We start from the raw sequence: 22,227 nt of genomic DNA, 5'->3' as shown, positions 1-22,227 counted from the left end.
TACTTTATCATACTTTATGTACATTCTAGATAGATGTAGTCAGTGTAGTGAGTTTAGTCTAGTCTAGTCAAGATCTAGCCCTATAATTCTAAGATTTAAACATATTTGATTCACGATTTTATCTAGATCTATATCATAGTATATCTAGATCTAGAATCTAATTTTGAAACTACATATACAATAAAATATACATCTACACAGTAACGGTATAAATACTAATTAAATAGAGGATGCCTATAAAATCTATAAAGATCTAAATCTTTCGTACGGTGATTCCCATTCCCCGTCCCTACAGTGTACACACATACACGCACCCCACTAGTAGACTTGTTTAAGGGGTTAAGCATGGAACTATTTTAATCATTTGCCAGCGATTACTCTCATACTCATACGTGTCTTTAATAAACAAATAGCAGGCTGGGTAGTGTTATGTCCAGCAATTAATTAAGTATGTCCGCCTTGCTAGTTAATAAGGTAGAGCCATCGGAGGATCTTAGCGGCGCTGTAGTCTGGTAAGTTGGGCCATAGGCCGTGACCTCCGTATGTCGAAGGCGCATCGGAGCGACTCATAGAAAGAGTGAAAGAGCTCTTTCTATGAGTCGCTCAGATGTGTCAGCACGTTTACGGACGGCTCAAGCCACCAATTATTTTTTAGTTCCCTGACCTTTGTCTGCAGAGTGTGACAGGAAGCTTTGTAGAGCGTTCTGGCTGCGTTGTCATTAGGGTTCGCAAGAATAGAGCGATAGTATTATAAATTATGAGGGAGGAGCTCGACGACCCACCCACATTTGAGGAAGTTGAAACAGCAATTCATAAACTAAAAAAAAAACCCAACACAAAGCACCTGGCTCTTATGGGTTTCCGGCTGAAATATTTAAAATGGGTAGTGTCGCCATAATAATAATAAGGCTAGTCTTCGAGTTCGAAGATCAGTGAGGGATGCAGTATTTCCCGTGGCTGCGCAGTCCCAGCTGTGACCTACATATTTTGCCACAACCAGGGCAAGCATATAATAACCATTGTCCGCAGGTGGTCGATTTAGATTTTCTTTTCGCCGTCTGCGTTTGTCCTCGGCAGCAGATTTTCTTTTGGTCATTCACTTTTGTTGCTGTCCTGTAGTGTGCGGACATTCCAGCAGGCGACTTTGAGAGGTATCCTTTTATCGACTTAAATTGTTTGGGGCTAGTCATTTGTGGGCTATTTACTGCATTGCCTTCAACCTGCGTAGAGTATTTTTAAAGTGATAATTGGCTCGCGCAAACCAATACCACTCTTTAAGTTAAATGCAGTTCACAGTAGCACAGACCTCTGAGACGGCTGTGAACCACAGATAGCCGTAGGTGTTATATCGGAGTTTCCGTCTCATAGACTGTCTGCCGACCAAATAAATTAGTATCAAATGACGCCTCACTTTCAAGGGAAGTTGATAACCGTCTGGCCAGGGCCAGTGGCGCTTTTGGACGCCTTCAGGCGAGAGTTTGGCTGAATAAATCGCTACATAAATGGACCCTACAAAAATCAATGTATACCAGGCGGTGGTTCTCACAACCCTTTTATATGGTCTGAGACATGGACAATCAAAATTAGGAACATTTTGCCCTCACTGGCATAGAGGAAAGCAGTTGGCCTCTGAAAGATACAGATTGTATTACAGATGGAGATATCTTACAAAGGTCGCTGATGACTCGGATCATAAATTTGATCATGCCACCCCCACCCACCCTAAAAAAAAACACAAAGAAAGGCGCAGACGACGAAAAAAAAAAGAACTTATAGACCCTATGCGCACAACGGCTTTGCATAAATAGGGCAAAATATGCAGGTCGCAAATGGTACTGCCTGGTCACGTCATGGTCACGGTAAATATTGCACTCTTTCACAATCATAGACTTATATAGGCCCCAATATAAGTCTATGTTCGCAATCTTCGAAATCGAAGACAATCTAAATATATTATATATAGGTCTGTGATATAGATTTAGGTCTCAGGGGGACTCTACTCTTAACGCAATAATCGATGGAATAACTCTTCTTCCAATTCGCACTTTTATCATAACAGGTGAGGTAGCTTGATTAGATCTAGATCTATAATGACTAGATCTATATAACTAGTCTATAATTATAAGTATACTAAAATCTAGATAGATATAGTTAGACTCTCTACTCTCTATTTAGTAGTCTAGACCAGAAGCTAGATAGAGAATCATATAATATAAGTAAACTAAGTCTAAGTGAAGTAAGTCACTAAGTGTAACTACTAAGAATTAGAAAGTCTAGAGTCTATCTTTAATTTTATTTTAATAATCTTATCTTAAAATATTATATAGATCTATATATTATTATTATATAATTATTGTAATGATACATTGACTCATTGACTTACAGGCTTACAGGCCACTTGACTTACATCTACTAAATTTGTTTAAGTCTAAATCTATCAGGTAGATAACATTTCAGTGAATTTCATTACTGTTAATTACTAGATCTAGATTCTAGATCTATATTATATCTAGTACATAGTAGCTATGCGAAAAAACCTGGAAGTGTGGGAAAAAAAAGCTGATAATTTAGAGAGCGCGTTTTTGATGTTTTTTTTTTACATAGGCAGGCGCACTTGGAAATTTATTACACTTTTTAATGAAATGTGAGAAGTTTTAAAGTTTTGTTTTTGATTACTTTAGACCAGTGATTCCCAAAGTGGTCTATATAGACCCCTAGGGGTCTACGAAGACCTCCAAGGGGTCCACGAAAGTAAAAAACTAAATTGGGGGTCCATGAGATGCCCACAGGGGTCTACGATAACAGATTTCATTTAAGCACATTTTATGTTCACATTCCACTAATGTAAGTATTGCATACACTAATATATGATTTGTACCTTCGTTAATCCTTTAAATATTTATCCTGCTATTCAAATGAAACATTGTTGTAATTAATTTCAATACTTATATAAATAGCTTAATTTTGTCTACATGTAACTAATATTTAGAACAAAAATGTAGACAGTACAGCATTAATTATTTAAAATTGGGATTCATTCTTTCCTTGTCGAACAAGCCTAAGTGACTTTTTCTATGACGATATGAACCAGGTTCGCTGGAAGATCATCTGAGACAATGCTACCCTGACAAAAATAAAGATTTTAAAAACTTTCGAACACTCAAAGTTCAAAATATACCCGCAAAATCATAGTTCGACATCATATAGAGAAGGTGATGGTTTGTGAGCGTCTTACAAGATTTCTTTTCTTATAGCAAAATATGGAAAACAGCAAAGGTCAAACATTGATTCTACCAGTCGTTTTACACAAACCTACATCTGTTATTATTAAAAGAATTTCTTTAAGCAACAATACAGTTCAAGGTCGCTTCGGTGGCATGAGTTATAAAATTAAAACTTCTTATGTAAATCTTTGAAAATACATAAATACAGTTTGGTCTGACAAGGTGTAGCGCTGTGTGCTACAAACTATATAATGGTCACCATCTCGTCTCATCTATGCCTGTAGTCCCTTCTGGGCATAGGTTACCAACCAGCTTCCTCCAGGCATCTCGGTTCTGGGCGAATCTCTCCAACTGTCGCCACGTCTTGCCCATCTGCTTCCAGATCGTGGAGACCTGGAGAACCACCATCACCACCATGAAAAAAATCTAGCTATTCATCAATACCTGCCTGATGAAAATTCTTATGATCCACTGGCCAGACAAGATCTTGAATGAGGAACTGTGGCAAAGAACAAAGCAGCAGGCCACTGAAGTAGATATCCTTCAGAGACACTAGAGATGGATAGTTCACACCCTTTGCAATCCTGCATCCAACATAACAAGGCTAACCTGTAACCCCCAAGGAAAGAGAAAGAGGGGACGGCCCAGAAATACATGGCGCTAATGGTCACCGTCTCCTTATATTTTCTTAGTGTTGACCCACGAGACCTTTCCCATGTTTGGGAATAGTAGCAAGGCAGCAGAGGTTTGAATTAAGTTTTCCTTCTGCTAGGTGGTAGCAAGCCAAGGCAAATGAGCCCTTCCTGCTCGAAGTTCACTGGTTTAGGCTCCAGTTACTCGCCTTTGACCCATCTCCTGTTAATGAAAACAGTTCAGCAGATTCAACATTTGAGCCACACGTGAAAGATCAAGAAATACACGAAAAACTGCTCTTTGCGAAACCTTTTACAATGATACTTAAGGCATATTAATTAATTAAATAATATTTAATGTTGGAAAGACTACTTCATAGAACGACAAATGCGTATATTAAAAATAATATCCTAAGTTTCATAGTTTAAAATTACTTTTTCACTCCTCAACTCACTACAGTTAGAAATTTGTTTAAAAAAATGTTAATGAATTTGCAAAAATGTGCAAGTTGAGCAAGTTGAGCAGGGGGTCTACCGAAAACAAGAAAACATGGCAAGGGCTCTACGAGACAAAAAAGTTTGGGAACCACTGCTTTAGACTTTAGACAATGGCCTAATTAATGCTTAATGAGGATTTTTTTTTTAAAGTTAATTACATTTTTTACTTATAATTAAAATAGCACATTTTTGTTTTCACCAATACAGAAGTTAGGATAGAGAACAAAGGTTTTGTTTTTTTTCATATTAGATATCATGCCTGGCCATAATTCTACCAAGTTTTATTGCTGTAAGTCTTACGTGGCGCTTACATAGTGGAAAATGCTATTTAACAAAGAAAATAATGGCCATGGACAGTTTTGGTGAAAGTCTATATATAGAAAAGTTTTGTGAACAAAAATAAAAATATGTCAGGCTTTGTAAAGCCTAATATTCTACATATATTCCAATAGTTTTTGTGTACTAAACACCTTCGCGCTAATTGGGACGAATTTTAAAGCGCATTTGAAAATTCTGAAGATTAAGGATGAGTGTAGTGTTTCACATAAAAAATCTACTGGAGCTCAAAGTAGGCACGTTCAAAACAATTGAAAGCTACCCAAAAACAGCCATCCATATATACACCGACGGATCAGCCTTCAAAGCCACCATCAATGCTGGTCTTGGTGCCTTCCTGGTCTTCCCCCAAAATAAACACTTTGAAATATGTGTACCCTGTTGCGACTACTGCTCAAACTTCCAAGCCGAAATTGAGGCAATTACCATAGCTTTGCAGAAAGTCGAAAACAAATTATATGAAGGGATACAATCGCCATCAGATATTGTTGTCTTTACAGACTTCAAGCACTTAACATCAGCACCTCAAAGGGCCCAAGAGAGTTGACAACACTAATAGTGATAATACACCAGATGATGACAAAATTAAATATCAACATCACATTACAGTGGATCCCTGGACACATTGGCGTCATGGGAAATGAAAGGGCAGATAAGCTTTCAAAGGCAGGATCTTTTATGGAACAACCAGATAGACCTGTTAACTACCTCACCCTAAGGTCAATGTTAATCAACAACCACAAAGAGGAGTGGCTCAACCAACGGGCAGCAGGAAACACAGGCATAGCCATGTACAAAGAAATGAACATGCCTAACAAACTGGACTTCCTCCCCCGCAAAGAGCAATCTACAATCTTCCAACTAAGGACAGGACACACACCTCTGTTAAATTAAAATCTCAAATAAATAAATCCCACACAACTCCCCCCCCCTTCCTTTGTAGACTCTACGCTCACCCTTACAAAACCTTAAACCATATCCTGTTTGAATGCACCTTCCTAATCCACCTTAGGCAGACCCTACTACCACTCCAGCCCAACATAACCAACACCCTGTACGGCAGTGCTGAGCAACTGAAGAAAATAGCACACTATTTTTCCTTGGCACAGTCTGCAAAAGAGCTCACAGCTCAGCAGCAAAAAGCTGGCTAGAAGAATAAGAAGAAAAAGATTTACTAATACTTATAAAAGTTTATAATTCTCTGCACACTTTAATTAATGAAACGTTAGGCTTTCATATTTTTTTCGTCCAGCACATGTAGTAGAATTAGTGGTGAGTCAGTTAATGACTCACCACTAATCCTTGGCACAGTCTGCAAAAGAGCTCACAGCTCAGCAGCAAAAAGCTGGCTAGAAGAATAAGAAGAAAAAGATTTACTAATACTTATAAAAGTTTATAATTCTCTGCACACTTTAATTAATGAAACATTAAGCTTTCATATGTTTTCGTCCAGCACATGTAGTAGAATTAGTGGTGAGTCAGTTAATCAGCTAGCGCTTTATATATATATATATATATATATACATTTCTTGCACCAGCAAGCTTATTCTCTCCTCCCTCTGTTGTTTTTTTTTATTTGAAAAGCATTAATCCGAAACAAATGGCTACAAATGAGATTCAAGTTGAGGAACCAGAGGTAGAAGACAATGATGCAGAAGATGAGTCTAAAGGCAAGAAAGTTGCCAAACACGATGCCGGTGCTGCAGACTTGGAGAAGGTTACAGACTATGAGGAAGAAAAAGAAATTGCTGCCCAGGATATTCAAGATGTAAGCTATTACATTCCATTGTCTGTTGTCATTAATTATAACCATTGGTTAGTTGTCATTAATTACATTCATTTGTTATTTATAGCTAAATTTTTTTTATATTTTAAGGAATCTGAGAGTAATACAATGGAAGAGAAATTGGGATTAGAAAATGGTGTCCCCTAAATTTAACTTTGTCAAGTGTCTTTTTTCTTAAAAAAATAGTTTTAAAATTTTAGGCAGTAGTAGGATTTGAACCTACACTAAAACTTGTGCATACAACCATTTCCATAGATCACTTGGTCATCTTACTGAATTGTGAGACCCATATTTGTATGATACGACTGTAATTTAAAAAAAATTTTCAATGCGACTCAAAAAATGTAACTCTAATTTTATTTTTATCAGTTAAAAAAAACATTATTATTATTACAAGCTTATTTAACTTCACTTATTTGACTGTTCTGTCTGTCCAATCATTAGGTGTCCAGTCTTGTCTGGTTTAAAAAAATTTGAGTTGTCTAAAAGCAAAAAAAACCCTAACAAAATCAGCAACAATCAGGGACTTGTTATTTGCTGTCCAATTTGCCCTAAAAGCCTGTTCCAAAATTGATCTGCAGAGATGAGCAGGCCATATCTGCAGGATGGGATACTCCCACATCCATAAAAGACTCCTTTGTATTCAATTAAAGAAAGGGAACCGATCACAAGGTGGACAAAGAAAAAGCTTTGGGAACACCCTCAAAATGTCTCTAAAAGCTTTTAACATTGATTCAGTAGCCTGGGAAACAAAAGCACATGGGATCATGCATTTAAAACTGGCACAAAAATTGTAGAGGACAAGAGAACAACGGAACAGCACTGGCAGATGACAGAGAAAACAAAATCAAGGCAGCCAACACAAGCGCCAGCTGGAATTAGACTGCCCAAAGTGCAGCCAAAGATAGGTCTCTCCAGCCGCATGAGTGGGCATCACAGATCATATATGGATGATATATATGTATATATATTGGTCTAGTTCTGTTTGGTTTTAAAAAAGGTTTGCTAACAAACTTTTAAGCAGGAGGATTCAAACCCGCATAACACCATAAAAGAGACTGGTGCATACAACCAATGCTAAGATCACTGGGCCATGCTTTCATTATGGTAATGTTAGGCTGTGCTAGTTTACAAAAAGGAGATTGATACATAAAAATTAGGATTCATTTGTTTTATTTTGGGTGGAGGTTTTATAACTTGACAATACTGTCATAATAAAATCAAAGAGACTAGAGTTAGATATGAAATAAAATCAGTTCACATGTTAGTTAGCATCTTTACTTTAGGATGCAGTCAAGTTTGCTCATTGGGAAGTTTTTTGGACTTAGTTATTTTTTTAGTGACAACATAGATGAATCGCCTTCATTGCCAAATTAAATGTTGTAAACTGATTCACTCTTAACAGTCTCATTTCATTGTTGACCTTCGCCTGTGTTCAACTGTTAGGTTATTTTTGGACTTAGTTATTTTTTTAGTGACGACATAGATGAATCGCCTTCATTGCCAAATTAAATGTTGTAAACTGATTCCTTCTTAACAGTCTCATTTCATTGTTGACCTTCGCCTGTGTTCAACTGTTAGTTGGAAGTTTAGTTATTACCTCAGCTTGAACATAGTTTACAATAGATAGCACAGAATTTTACAACAGTGAACAATGAAAACAAAAACAATATATTAGTATACTAAATGAATCTATATATTTGTAATTAAATTTTTTTTGTTCAATTAGCACTTTTTTCCTGTTCTCTTTTTTAACAAACATATTGGTTTAAATTGTCAGGCTATCAGAGTTGTCAGTGATCGACAAAATAAAGAAGCAAAGGCCAAACATGAAAAAGAGAAAGAGTTATCCAAAGTCAAGATCAATAAAGATGATGTGGATTATATTGTAAGTCTTTTTTTGACATTCCATGGATGCAAGATCGACGGCTATAGCCGGGCATAATCGAAGTAAAAAAAAAAAAGCTTCCCTGCTCGGTATCAGACTTTTTTTTTTTCACATTCATTAACGTTTTGATCTTTCAAACTAAAACTTAATAAGTCGAATTTAAAGAAAGACAGGAAGTTACAATTTTTTAATTATGGTGCATGCACTTATTTCCGAACTTTCGCTTTGTATAAAAAAATGTAAACAAAAGTTAGAAACAACTCCGTACGGCCCTGGCCTGAGACGCCCAAGTTAGTAAGTAGATCTAATTCTAATAAGTTTGATCTCATGGCATAAAAATTTAAACTTACTAGTTTCTTTATTAGACCTAGATATAGATAGGTGTAAATTGATGGATCTAATCTGTTACTAATATCATAGAATTAAAATGACATCTTGACTAGATCTAGATAATCTAGTATAAATCAGTCTAAGCTACTATTACTTAGAAGATCCAGTTAACTAGTTCTATATTTGATAAGATCTTCTGACTACTCTTGTCAGCCAATAAATATTTATAGATCTATTCTATTCGATCTTTTATTTGAAATAGAGTAAACTTTTAACAAAGTTTGATTTATACTAATATAATAGAATTAAAATGACATCTTGACTAGATCTAGATAATCTAGTATAAATCAGTCTAAGCTACTATTACTTAGAAGATCCAGTTAACTAGTTCTATATTTGATAAGATCTTCTGACTACTCTTGTCAGCCAATAAATATTTATAGATCTATTCTATTCGATCTTTTATTTGAAATAGAGTAAACTTTTAACAAAGTTTGATTTATACTAATATAGTAGTAGTAGATATGCCTATCTATATGCATATTATATATAAAAAAATGAAATGTTCAAACATACATGTAGATTAAAGTAATTTAAGTAAAAGCAAAGAATTTATAGTTTGTATTCAAAGATATATATATATATATATATATAGGTAAATGTTTTATTTATGTTGTGAAGATTTAAGAGGCATCATGCTTGCAGGTTTTTTTAGGTTGCCAACCCCCCCTTGCAGGCAAAACGGGGCTCTGTTGCTTGCATCCATGCATTATTCTTCGTTTGGGATGTTAAGAAAGTTGTATCTAGACCTAGTATTTGTAGAAAAAAAAAATCATTTTTTAACAGTTATTCTACCATTAGTCAGTGAATTTACTAATCAAATGAAGTTTTAATAATAATAATATAATAATAATCTTTATTGTCCGTATGGAAATTTGTCTTACAATTTGTGCATTACAGCTTTTTAGGTACATTATAAATCACTTAAAATAGAATAATTGTCACAAAGTCAACATTACTGACATGGAGCAAATTTATAGACTTTAATATGAACATATATTGTTTCCATATGTATATATATTGTATCCCATAAAGATTCAATAGGAACTCTGATTTATTGAATATTTTTGGACTTATCTTGTTAGAATGTGCTTAAAAAAACTTTTAGTGGATGTTGCAATATGCATGGGATGTAAATAACTTTTTGTTTGCTCTAGTTGGGAAAATGTTACAAATAAAAAGAAGGAGAATTTGTTCATTCATGTAATTAGTAGTCAAGTGTTTTATCTTGTGAGTAGCTTAGGGCTAGTGAAGTGAACTGTTTGTATACAGTACAAAAAGGTGAAATGAGACTGGTTATATAGCATTAAGCTTTTTACAAATTTATGCTAGGGTTGAGTTAAGATATTACAAAGTAAAATGGATTTCATATTTTCATTTCATTATCATTTATAATTGTGATAATCTTAAGGTCAGGCTTTTCAACCCTAAGACTTTTTCTGTCCATCTGCGATTCATATTGAGAAACTTTCTTAGCACTGATCATGTTAACACCAATTGTCAGCGTGTCTCTTGTAACTTGCCCTTAAAAGTACACAGACTTTTCTTATCTCATTTTTCCCTTTTTAAAAAAAAAAAAAGATTTTCAGTTGATTGTCCTGTTAATTCAATAGTTCATTTTTTATCTGACTTGATCTCATCACTGTATGACTGTATGTATATTCTAGGCTTACTGATATAGTTGTAATGCAGGCTCTCATAAGTGTGATATGGGCATACTTTTCAATTTATGGTGTAGGCTGTTTTATGTAGGTAGATGATAATTATTTTGTTTTATTTACATTTATTGCAAACTTTTAAAAAAAAAATCTGTTGACACCAAAAAGTATTATAATTATTCATCTATCCTGGTAATACTCAAGTCCATGGTGGGAAATGGCATGCTTGAACACCTACGCCTTCAGTTCTTTACCATTTAGTTGTTTTGATTGACTTCAATGTTTTACTCTACAGGTCCAAGAAATAGAGATCTCAAGGTCAAGGGCTGAGCGCGTGTTACGAGAATACAAAGGCAACGTTATTGAGGCTTTAGTATTTTTAACCAATTAAATTTTGTAATATAAATATTGAAATGAAGTTTAATTCTGTGTTGTTGTTTTTTTTACACTTCAACAAGTATTTTGTCTGAATCTAATGTTTTATTTATGACTGTTTTGGTCTGAATCTAATGTTTTATTTATGACTGTTTTGGTCTGAATCTAATGTTTTATTTATGACTGTTTTGGTCTGAATCTAATGTTTTATTTATGACTGTTTTGGTCTGAATCTAATGTTTTATTTATGACTGTTTTGGTCTGAATCTAATGTTGTATTTATGACTGTTTTGGTCTGAATCTAATGTTTTATTTATTACTGTTAAAGGTGGGCAAAAGAACTAAATACTGACAGTAAATTAAATTTAATCTCCCACCTAACACATAGTGTAGGAAAGAATTAATATAAATAATATTAAAATAAAACACTTTAATGTTATAGCCTTGCAGGAGTGAGGGGTGTGGTATATTGGGGCATCACTGCTGTACAACTTGAATGTCCCTGTTTATAGTTGTGCCAGTCCAAACAAATACAAGATGCCAGAATTTTAAATTCCGTACAAAATAAGACAGAAAAGTTAGTTTTATCACCTTTTTCAATTTAAAGAGCGCTCCTTGATGTGTTTCGCTGTTTTGGTCTCAGTGATACAATACTGGATTCCCTCCATTGATTAAATTAATTTTACGTTCGTAGAGCAGATATAACAAGCATGTAGTGGAAAATCAAAAGGAGGAGGACTTGCAATCTATATCAACAAAGAAGTTTGCTTACTTTCTCCTGTATTGTACACTCTTTACACTAATGGAATAAGAAGCCCCCATGACTGAGTTAAATAATTAATAATAATTTGCTGATGATACTGCCATAGTGGGTCTTATATTAGGAGATGAAACTCAATATTGATGTCAATAAAAAATTTTTACAAACTGGTGCATGGGCAACTATTTAGAAGTGAATGGTGAATGTCACAAAAACTAATGAACTCAATAGACTTTAAAGGAAAAAAGCAAATGATACATGACCTCCAAACAAACATTTTACAGATACCTTCAAGGCAATGTGTTATCCAAACTGTTGTGCTGCTAGAACAGTCTTACAAAAAAAGAGTATCAAAAACCACATGCACAACCCTATCATATTTGAATGAACTTTTTCAACAATAATGTCGGCAAAGTTGGAAAAATCTTAGAAGACAAAACACCACCTGCTCCATCAGAACTGAGAATTGGACCAAATGGTACAAAAATGTGTTTTTTCCTTATTTTGTCAGACTGTATCAGCACTACTTGTTGAAAATGAAAAATAAGATCTCTGTACCGGGGTACCGGTACATTGTGTCTTTCTCTTTTGTTGAATGTTGTAAGTGTCCTTGTAATCACAACAAATTTCCACTAAGGATCAATAAAGCAGTCTTGTTCGTATTAGTCATATTACATTAGCTTGTTATGAAATCCTTGTAGGACTTGAAAATTTTAAAAGAATAACTTTCACCTGTTGCCTAGTCTGTCGAACTGTTGGGGCACCACATATGATTTGTCAACCCTCTTTATCATTTTGCCTTGAATAGAATCACTGTCAATGCCATTCTTTAATGTCTTTCTGTCCGTTTCTTCTTTTTCCTGGTTCTGTTCCCTGAAGGAAGGTCTTTCCAACCCCTGAGGACCTTGTAATATGACCATAAAGTTTTTTTTGTTTTTTTTTACTGTGGTCAGCAGGTCATCATGAGGCCTAAGAGCCATTGTGATTCTGTTTTGAATCTCATTTTTGATCCTTTCTTTGTAGATGATATCTAGTAGCCTTCTATAGCATCATTGCTAGGATCCTCCTCTCTAGTTCTACAATTAGCATGAATGTGGCCATGACCAATGAGTGCATCAGTCTGATTTTAGAGCCGAGGGCTTATGCCTTTATCTTTCCAGATTGTTTTGAGCTTTGCAAATGCTGCTGTGGACTGTGCAATTCTGGCAACTAGTTTAGATTTGGTTCCTTCATATGAAACAACAGCTCAGTGGTGTTTAAAACTTCTAATACTTGCCAGCTTTAAGCCTCCGATACTGATGTCTATTTAATAGCTCTGTTGGGTTTGTTTTTTTTGGCATTGATTTGCATATCATATGTTGCTGAAGTCTATGAGCATCATCAAGTCAGCTAGCTGCCAAGTTAGTAATTCTTCTTCTACTAAAGTTTACAGCACCTTCTTAACCTTTAAGAGCATCTTCCATTATCCTTTCAAGGAGGACGAAGATAGAAAAGTGTTGGTGAAAGAAGAAAGCCTTGTCTTACTCCAACTGTGGTTTTAGACCCATACGAAAGTCATTGTTAAAGTACTCTGAACTAGTAAAGAATATGGCCATATCACAAGGTCCTCAGGGCTCACAAAGACCTTCCTTCAGGGCAGAGGCAGCCTAAGCAGAGTGTGGGGCCGTGAGGAAGTGTCATGTCAGATCATTAATATTTGTACGAAAGGCTAACAGTGATAAAATATTCTCTTTATGGCCGGGCCCCACACTTGCCAAACCTTAAGGCTGCACCTGTTCAGGGAACAGTACCGGTAGCTGGAAAAAGATTGGACAGAAAAGGATGGGAAGAATATGTAATATTTAATGTAGATCTTTAACAGATCCCTCCTTTTTTTAAAAAAGAAATCAGTACTATTTGTACATTTTGAATTTCTTATAATGTTTGTGAAGATACTATTCAGCTAGCTAGGCACGACATAGCCTAAATTGTGCCAAAACTCACTATTCAGCTAAACAAAGCTGCCAACCATTCTGAAAGTCTTAGTTTTATAGATATTATTGCTTTATATTTTGTGCATATTATTTGGCATAAAGTGTCTCTTCCTCTCATTAACCAATTCTACAAAAAAAAAGACATTGTCAGCATATACAGTTTAATACAAAGGTCATTAACATGTAAAATATATACATCAACATCTTCAGATATTTCATTTGAAATATTACATCAAATTACTTAAATGTTAAAAACCACACTTTTAATGATGTACAAAAAAAAAATACTTAAACAAGTATAATACACTTTTAAAGTTTCAATTCAAAGCTTGTACTGGTACTCATAATAATGCAAATGCTTTTTACTGTAAGAAATAGCAAGGAATCAGTTTTGCTTACTTTTATAAACATTCTTCATCCTAATGTAATGTTAGTCATTATGTAAATTATATGACCCGTTAAAAATTTTTTCTTATCATCATCATTTGGAAAATCAAAAACTTCTTGGACATTTATAATATGTACATAAAAAATAATGACAAATCTTTCACATTAAAAAAAAATAGCTTTATGAATGGTCTTTAAGAATGATTTCAATTATAGAAAGAAAAACACTTTTTATTCATAGATTGATGTATCTTTAAATTAAATTTTTACTGGTTTTGAACAATTTTATAATTGTAAACAATGCAGTATTTATTTATCTTATCTTATATAATACAGACGTTACTTCAAAAAAGAAGATGATTACGTCCTACGCCCTATTTATTTAATCTGAAAATGAAATCATTTCTACCATGTAGTAATTATATTGTTCACTATTCATGGTGAAACCTATTGCTAATGAATGTTAAAGCATCTGAAAATGAACTGATAGTCTAAGAAGTCAAAAGTGTTGGTGGACCACTGAATCTTATATTGTGTAAATAATGTCTTTAAAATAACTTTGTAATACCGGTACCATTAAAAATACGAATTGGAAATGCTCTCACTAAACTTTGCAGTATCTAATCATTTCTATTCGTTAAATTATATTTTATTTAAAAGAATAAACATTCACTAGAAACCATCCTAATATATTATTCTTGCCTATTTAAATATATATACTTTATCAATGCTTGCCATGGTCATTTTCTTCTAAATCACAAACTTAATGATTCACTTTAAAAATACATGTTTATTATTTGCATAAAATATTTCCTCCTAATGGATGGAGAAACCTGACTTGTTTGAGTCCTTCCTTAATGGTGCAGGTAAAGAAAAGATGTTTCCTAATGGGGGGAGATGGTCAAACTTGTTTGTGAAGTTTGCTAATGACAGAATGGTTGGAGTTGAGCTATGACTTCTGAGTCCAGACTAGCCATCAGCTGGTCACAAATTTCTTGTCCATACATTGTTTGGCAGACCTTCAGTTGTGAGACAAGGTAAGACTTCAGACAAACAGTATGTACTGGATCTTGTCTTGACAACTGCAGAAAGAGACATTACAATAAAAATCATATTAACAAAGATACAGAAAGAAAAATACAATTGCTTCCACACAGACTTTACAATGGATCACTAGTTATTAGTTATCACTGACACTTGGTGATACTAATAATTAACCCACTTACTTCAAGCTATCTATTAAGTGAAAAGATAAATATAAAAATACCTCCCATTTTTTAAAATAAATTTTAATCACAAAAAGAAATATACCACAGATAATTGTTCACACATCAATCAATGACCTATATTCCTACCAAATATTTTCTTTTATCATGCTGAGTGTCTTGATTATCATCTATAGGTTCTTTAGGATCAATCATCAGGCTACTGAAATAGAAAAGCATGACTGTCAATATATTAAAAAGAATATGTAAATCTAAGCTGAACCCTCAAAAAATTGTGAGAAATCAGTAAATGGCACTTTTTTTTGTTTACATCACTTTATAAAACAGCATCCTATTACATTTTTACAAAAACTTTATAATTTTCAAACTGTTATAATGACCTAGCCTTACATCCAAACTACATGTATCTTACATGTTCAAGGCTAATCTAAACATCTCAGCTCATTTTATGAAACCATAGTATGGTATAATTATAACCCCTAAAAATTTTAATGGTTTTTCAAATCTGAGTTATGGAAAATTTAAATTCTGCATTAAAAAATGTATAATAGTAAACATCAAATCCTTATCTATTTGGTTGCTTAGCAACATTTATATTTAATAAATCAGACAGTAGTTTCTTCACAATATAAATAAAAAAAGGATTGTATGAGATTTTGTTTTTAGGGCATACCAATGTCATGCCCCTCAACAGTACTGAAAGTGCATCTAGATCACTTTGCTTCATTCTTACAGTGGCCGTTAGGCCTAGTCTATAGGCTATGATAGTCCTTGATACAGTTATATAGATCTAAAAGCATTAGGATAACCAACTTGAAAAAACAACAACATGCAAACTTTTCATCCACACCTCTCCCTGCCCAAAAATGTAAATAGATTGTGTGTCTGACTGATTCCAACAAGCTGGTCAGTGTAAACCTAGCCATGCATTTTTTCTTTGCAAGTTATGCAATAGTGTTTACACAGACATGGTTAGATAAGCATGTAGATCTACCCTTACACTAGTTACACCAATCAAATATTTGTTTTCTTTGCTTACTAGATCTAGACCTAACTGCATAGGACCAGACTTATTTCATTTACAAGATTTTAAACTTTCATTGGCCTCGTAGAACGATTATGGTTCATCTTGAATACTTTTTCATGTGGCTGTGGAGCCCTATTTGGGAGAGACCTTCCTGTCTGCATATATCTCAGGTCAAGGTGGCTTTCACTTTAATGGTAAAAGGAGCCAGCCATTTTTCGTTAGGCATATTTTTCTTCAAGAGCTGAGGCCCCTGTTTTTTCATTGTCCATCCCTTTCTTGGTCACTGTTTATCTCCAACTAGTGCGGTCTAGGGCTGTCTTCCCATTGGTCAGTATCAATGTTCACTGTTTTTAAATCCTGTTTTATTACATCCATGTAATGGAGGTGGGGGCAAACAGTTTTCCTTGAGCCAGATGCCCGTAGAGAATGATTTTGGGATGATATTGTCCTCCATCCGTCGGACATGTCTGAGCCAGTGCAGGTGGCGTTGCCCGAGGACTGTAAAGATGCTGGGAAGGCCTGTTCGCGCAAGGATCTCAGTATTGCACACTCTCTCTTGCCATGTGATTTTCAAGATCCTTCAGAGGCAGCGCAAGTGGAATGAGTTTAGTTTTCTTTCTTGCTTTGCATAAGTAGTCCACAACTCACTGCCGTACAGTAGCGTACTCAGAACACTTGCCTTGTAGACCTCCATTTTGGTCACTGTAGTGAACTTCTGGTTTTCCCAAATTCTTGGTCGGAGTCTAGCGAAGGTTGATGTGGCCTTCCCTATGTGATTTTTTATCTCCTCTTCTAGAGACAGGTCATCTTGAATTGTAGAATCAAGATAGCAGAATTCATTTACGGCATCCAGCTTGTTATAGTCAATGAGGATGGAGGGTGGTGCTGTAGCGGGTGATCCAAAAACATTTGTTAAACTGTTTTAAACTTTACTGTATGGTTTTCCATTATACAAGAACTCAATAGAATTTTTAGGCTTAGGTAGCCACTTTTCTAAAGATTTTAATCAGATGGGCATAATTTATGGAAAAAGGAATAGAACTACATACTCAGTTATAATTCCATCTTCATCAACTCTACAAACATCATGAAGGACTTGTACTAAACTATTGAGAATGACTCCAAAATGATCTCTGATTATACTGGAGAAAAAAAATTGCACAATTTCATGATGATGTTATGTAAATTGTAAAGCTAAAAACTTTGTTAGAAACAACAAATTACTTACAACAGAATAAATAACAATATTGCAACATCCTAATGCAATTACTTCTCCTAAGATTCTCTTAGGCCAATGTACAAAAGCTCCTTCTTCCCTAGTGCTATTAGAGCATGGAATGGGTTGCCTGAGCTAGCCAGGAAAACCAGTGACTTGGCAGAATTTAAGTCATTGGTTAATATGCATGACTAAATGCATGACGCGTAGGACGTAATCATCTTCTTTTTTTAAGTAACGTCTGTATTATATAAGATAAGATAAGAGGGAAGAAATGCTTACAGAATGATCAACTAAAAAAATTTAAGGAAACTGTCAAAATGTCTTTGAAGTAATCATTCAGGGTTTACAAAATTTGTTAAAAGTTTTCAGATTATTTTAACATCCTTTTTTTTTAAATAAAAGAATCAAACTTTAGATATGAAATTCAGATTCATTGAATAGATAATGTATTTACTTTAATTTCTTCTAATATCCATTATCAACATAAACTCAATATGATTTAATTTTAACTTTTTTTTTTAACTACAACGATACACAAAGTAAAGGCACACTTCTCGTTCCATATGCTAGGACAAATTTGTACAAATGCTCCTTCTTCACTAGTGCTATTAGAGCATGGAATGGGTTGCCTGAGCTAGCCAGGAAAACAAGTGACTTGGCAGAATTTAGGTCATTAGTTAAACTTAATATGCATGACTAAATGCATGACGCGTAGGACATAATCATCTTCTTTTTTGAAGTTACGTCTGTATTATATAAGATTAGACAACTGTTCACTACTTTCAATAGCGATATAAGCTATCATATGCTTTAAGTAGCACTCACTAGTGCTACTATATTTCATCTGATTGAAATGAGTATTTTGTTAGAGTGCAAATGTCTAATTGTACAAATCATAATATAGATCCAAATAACAGTATCACAGTATTCGTTGTTTGTAAAATGTTTTACATATTTCGGATGTTCCTTCAGAGTTGAAGATAATTACTTCCTAGTCCAAACCTCCCGCAGGACGACGGGGGATGGGAGCGGGCAGGGTTTGAACCCTGGACCATCGATAATTCTGAACGACAGTCCAGCACGCAAACCGCACGACCAGGCAGCCATTTATAGAAGTAGCTCTGAAAAGGGGGAAAGGAAAAAAGGGAGTGGAAAAATTGACCTAATTTTTCTGAGGGGACAGCAGAGGCTGCATGAGTGTGTAGAGGGAGGTAAGTCAAAGTGTGAGGAGGATGGGAAAGTTGGGTTCACAGGAAGCTAAAGAAATTAAATTAAAATTAAATTATGGCATTTATATAGCGCTACTTTCATGCTTATAGCATGCTCAGAGCGCTTTGGTCCAATCTCATTTGTGGACCAGTTGGGGGGGGGGAAAATCTAGGAGAAGGTTTTTCCATGCAGCATTCAGGCGCTCAGTAAACACAACTCCGCCCCGAGTCAGGTGTCGAACCTCAAGCCCCTTTCATAGGTATTCAAGTTCAAGCGCACTTAGCCTCTTGACCACGCTTCCCACAAACGATAAAGTAAATACATGGCAAGGGACAAGACAAAGTCCATGTATCACTTATTGTGCCCCAATGGTTTAACAAATTAAGGTATAGGTGAAGGTGAAATAAATGATGTGTGGAACTAGCAGATCAACTAATGGAGTAAGAAGGGAAATGAAGGGTGTGGCTTGAATGAATGATATAGCATAATTAATATATATATATATATATATATATATATATATATATATATATATATATATATATATATATATATATATATATATATACACAGAAAGACAGAGATTGCTTTTTTTTTTTCTTTTAGATCAATTTAAATCATTGAACACTGACCAGTTATTGTAAGACAATAAAGACGCCAATGCAAGGGCCGACAGTTTCCTTCTCTCTGGTTGGGTTATAATATCAATCCTCTCTGTCCAGTTTCCCAGCAAAGCTCCAAAAATAGAATTTTCCTATTACAGTAAGAGATATCTGTATAACTATATTATCTCAACTCATGGAAAATATAAAAAGCAGTTCTAAGATTTACTAAAAAAAAAATATGCAAGTAAACATTGAAAATGGTTTGGGAAGAAAATATTGATAACAGACTGAGACTAAAACAGATTTTAAACAAAGAAAAATCATTTCAAATTAATGTAAAAAGTGTAAAAAAAAAAGGTTTACATCACTTCCTGCTTCTAAGGCCACATGTTCAATAACTGACCACAAAAACTGATGGTTCTGTAAAAGAATTCTCGCAAACAGGCTCAGGTACATTGACATGAGAATACAATTGTCCTGAAACAAAACATAAAACACTTGCAAGCCAATGCACAAAATACTATGGTTCTCAACATATGCTCATTAAAGTGGCTCTTTTGATATATGTGTCGGATCATGCTTGAACTCTCTGTTGTGTCCAATGTCAAAAACAATAACTTTTGTGTTCTGAAAACTACCATGTAGAGAAACCAAAGTTTTACTGTCAATATTCTTAAGCTTTGAAATGAATGTACTGCAGTTTTTCATGGTGATATATAACATCTATATATAACATACATACGTAACAATAACGATAAAATAAAAGTTAATAAGCGGCAATGTTTTCATTTTTCAATGTTTTTACAGTACGTTCACATTAGCATCAAACCACAAGAGCAGAAGTTTCTGCGGATTGTTTTTATGTTCAGAAGGTAGTTCTAAGAACTAATATAGACAAGTCAGAGACCACATAAGGCTCAAGCCAAAACAAACCTCTCCATTCAAAATTGACTGTAGAATCTTGGGCAGCAGAGATTGAAACACTGATGGTCCTTCAGTAGGAAATGCTTTCAATATAACCTCAATAAGCTGAAACCAAAAACAATTACTATTATATTATACACTAATATGATCAAAGGGGTTAAACAGAGTAGCCTATTACAGAGAATCAGACAGTACTGCAACGATTTGGTTAAAAAAGTAGTCAAACAGATTAAAAAAAAAAGCCAGGACAATCCAAAAAAAAACCTTCATCTAAAGCTTTGTGAGCAGTTTACATTAGTAAACTAAGTATACTTAGTAATTCAATATTCTGTTTACATAATTCAGAATTCTTAGAGGCAGAGAATAACGTTTAGAAATAAAAGAACAGTACAATTTGAGGAAAAACTGAGCCAGGATCAGATAAATATAGACATTCTCTTACCCTCAAGATCTGAACCATTCCTTCTGTCTTAATGTCTGATAAAAGATTTTGTAGAGATGAGGCTAATACTTCTGAATGGACCTAAACAGTGATAGAAAAGATGAGGCTAGAATAACAAGTGAACTTGAATATGAGCTAATGACATTGTTGTTCCCTTCAACCATCCAATGGGATGAGGGTTAGGTACAGTATTTCTGTGCCTTTGTATTTAAGCCTATTTGAAATTGGAATGTTCCGCTATAAAATGGGTTTCTTACTGTAGATGGTAACAGCATTGATAATCATTTCTTTGTGTTATGCCACTGTTCAGCTTTTCTGGTGATTTCATTGAAACAAATCACTGAATTTCAGCTAAGCAGTAAGTCGCACTGTCACAGATGGATTCACACAAGAGGCAAAGTCTATAACACTCACAAAGAGTCATTGAATCCTTTGCTTTGTCCACCCTGAGCTCTTTTTCTTTTGCTTAGTAGACTATAGGAGAAGCCTCTTGAGGATGAAGTCTGGCATTATGTAGACATTGTCAATCCACTAAAGCTGAGACTCGGTATACTCTGTAAAACTTCTGTGTTGGGTATCTTTTCCTGCCATTTGATATTTTACATTTTCCTTAGGGAGGTCATATGGAAGTGATTCACCTTCCTGGCATGCCCTACACTGTCCACAATTCAGAGGTATAGAGCAACATAAGAAAGATTGAACCCTTATAGACTTCTAGCTTTGTTCATGATGTGATGCTGTGTTAGTTCCTTGAATAGCTGGTAAATCTTTCTCAGTCAATATATCCACTATGGGAAAGTATGCTCTTAGGTAAAATACTCCACAGCATTTACTTCTGCAAATGTATTTTGAAATCAGGTTATGTGCAGGGGGACGAGGTGCCCGAGTGGTTTATTGCATGGCTTCTGAGCCTGGGGTCCTGGGTTCAAATCTCAGTGAAGACTGGGATTTTGAATTTCAGGATTTTTAGGGCATTCCTGAGTCCACCCAACTCTAAAGGGTACCTGACTTAAGTTGGGGAAAGCAAAGGCAGTTGGTCCTTGTGTTGGCCCCAAGACACCCTGCTCATTAACTGTTGGCCAAAGAAACATATGATCTTAACATCATCTGCCCTATAGATCGCAAGGTCTGAAAGGGGAATTTTACTGGTAGATACAGGACTTCAAGCCAAAGTCTGAACATTTACATAAAAATTGTTGACAACATCCTGCAGTTTTGTTTCAGAGCAAGCATTTCAGGCACAGTCACCAGCAAATAAAAGATAACATACGGCTAAAACAACATAATACATAAGATAACACATAGAGTTATAACAAAGTTAAACATAGAACTAGGACAATAAAGTTTGTATAACACATTACAAACAACTAGAATTACTAAACATAAAGCTAGGAAAAGACATTTTTTTTTATCCTTGGCATTATTTAACTACATAAATACCTGCATAAATTCTCTAGAGCCAAGTAAAACATAGCACTGGATAATTTTAAGAATTAGTCTGAGATTTTCTGTTCCCAGATCTGTAGAATATAAATATTCATTTATAATTGACACAATATTACAGCTAGGAGTACTGCTAAGGCTATTCCAAACGAAATAGTAGGGGTGGATTACCATGGAACATATTAAACACACATGAGCTGGGACAAACAGTGGCTGGGGCAAAGA

General features: G+C 34.7%; 2 protein-coding genes across 5 annotated transcripts in view; one reads left to right on the top strand and one right to left on the bottom strand.

Moving 5' to 3' along the window:
* Positions 1-435: 435 nt before the first annotated feature.
* LOC106050895 (huntingtin-interacting protein K-like) lies at positions 436-10,836 on the top strand. Of its 2 annotated transcripts, none has more exons than XM_013205959.2 (4): positions 436-512; positions 6,275-6,458; positions 8,257-8,364; positions 10,708-10,836. In XM_013205959.2, exons 1-4 carry the CDS (start codon positions 451-453, stop codon positions 10,801-10,803), a joined length of 450 nt encoding a protein of 149 aa, XP_013061413.2. In that variant the 5' UTR covers positions 436-450; the 3' UTR covers positions 10,804-10,836. The 2 variants fall into 2 exon arrangements, with proteins under 2 accessions (XP_013061413.2, XP_013061422.1); XM_013205968.2 differs by lacking the exon at positions 436-512 and adding an exon at positions 1,964-2,059.
* A 2,824-nt stretch (positions 10,837-13,660) lies between these two features.
* Positions 13,661-22,227, bottom strand: part of LOC106050657 (importin-11-like) — a 34,528-nt gene continuing 25,961 nt past the window's right edge. For all 3 annotated transcript variants that reach the window (XM_056038122.1, XM_056038180.1, XM_056038055.1), the window contains 8 exons: positions 22,000-22,079; positions 20,560-20,640; positions 20,127-20,222; positions 19,557-19,670; positions 19,221-19,342; positions 17,210-17,302; positions 15,263-15,335; positions 13,661-14,989 (listed from right to left, as the gene is read on the bottom strand). In XM_056038122.1, coding sequence (XP_055894097.1) covers positions 14,831-14,989; positions 15,263-15,335; positions 17,210-17,302; positions 19,221-19,342; positions 19,557-19,670; positions 20,127-20,222; positions 20,560-20,640; positions 22,000-22,079 — 818 coding nt within the window. In that variant the 3' untranslated portion in view covers positions 13,661-14,830. The remainder of the gene's footprint in view (positions 14,990-15,262; positions 15,336-17,209; positions 17,303-19,220; positions 19,343-19,556; positions 19,671-20,126; positions 20,223-20,559; positions 20,641-21,999; positions 22,080-22,227) is intronic.

This window comes from Biomphalaria glabrata, chromosome 1, assembly GCF_947242115.1.
Source record: "Biomphalaria glabrata chromosome 1, xgBioGlab47.1, whole genome shotgun sequence".
NCBI classification, from domain to species: domain Eukaryota; kingdom Metazoa; phylum Mollusca; class Gastropoda; family Planorbidae; genus Biomphalaria; species Biomphalaria glabrata.
The sequence above is the reverse complement of the archived record's forward strand: the minus strand, read 5'-3'. Positions and strand labels throughout refer to the sequence as shown.

Bases quoted from the DNA above. Each gene is read 5' to 3' on its own strand.
- LOC106050895 (XM_013205959.2), top strand. From the start codon at position 451: ATGTCCGCCTTGCTAGTTAATAAGGTAGAGCCATCGGAGGATCTTAGC. The intron at 513-6,274 runs GTAAGTTGGGCC...TTATTTGAAAAG, and splicing joins CTTAGCGGCGCTGTAGTCTG to CATTAATCCGAAACAAATGG. The intron at 6,459-8,256 runs GTAAGCTATTAC...TTAAATTGTCAG, and splicing joins CTGCCCAGGATATTCAAGAT to GCTATCAGAGTTGTCAGTGA.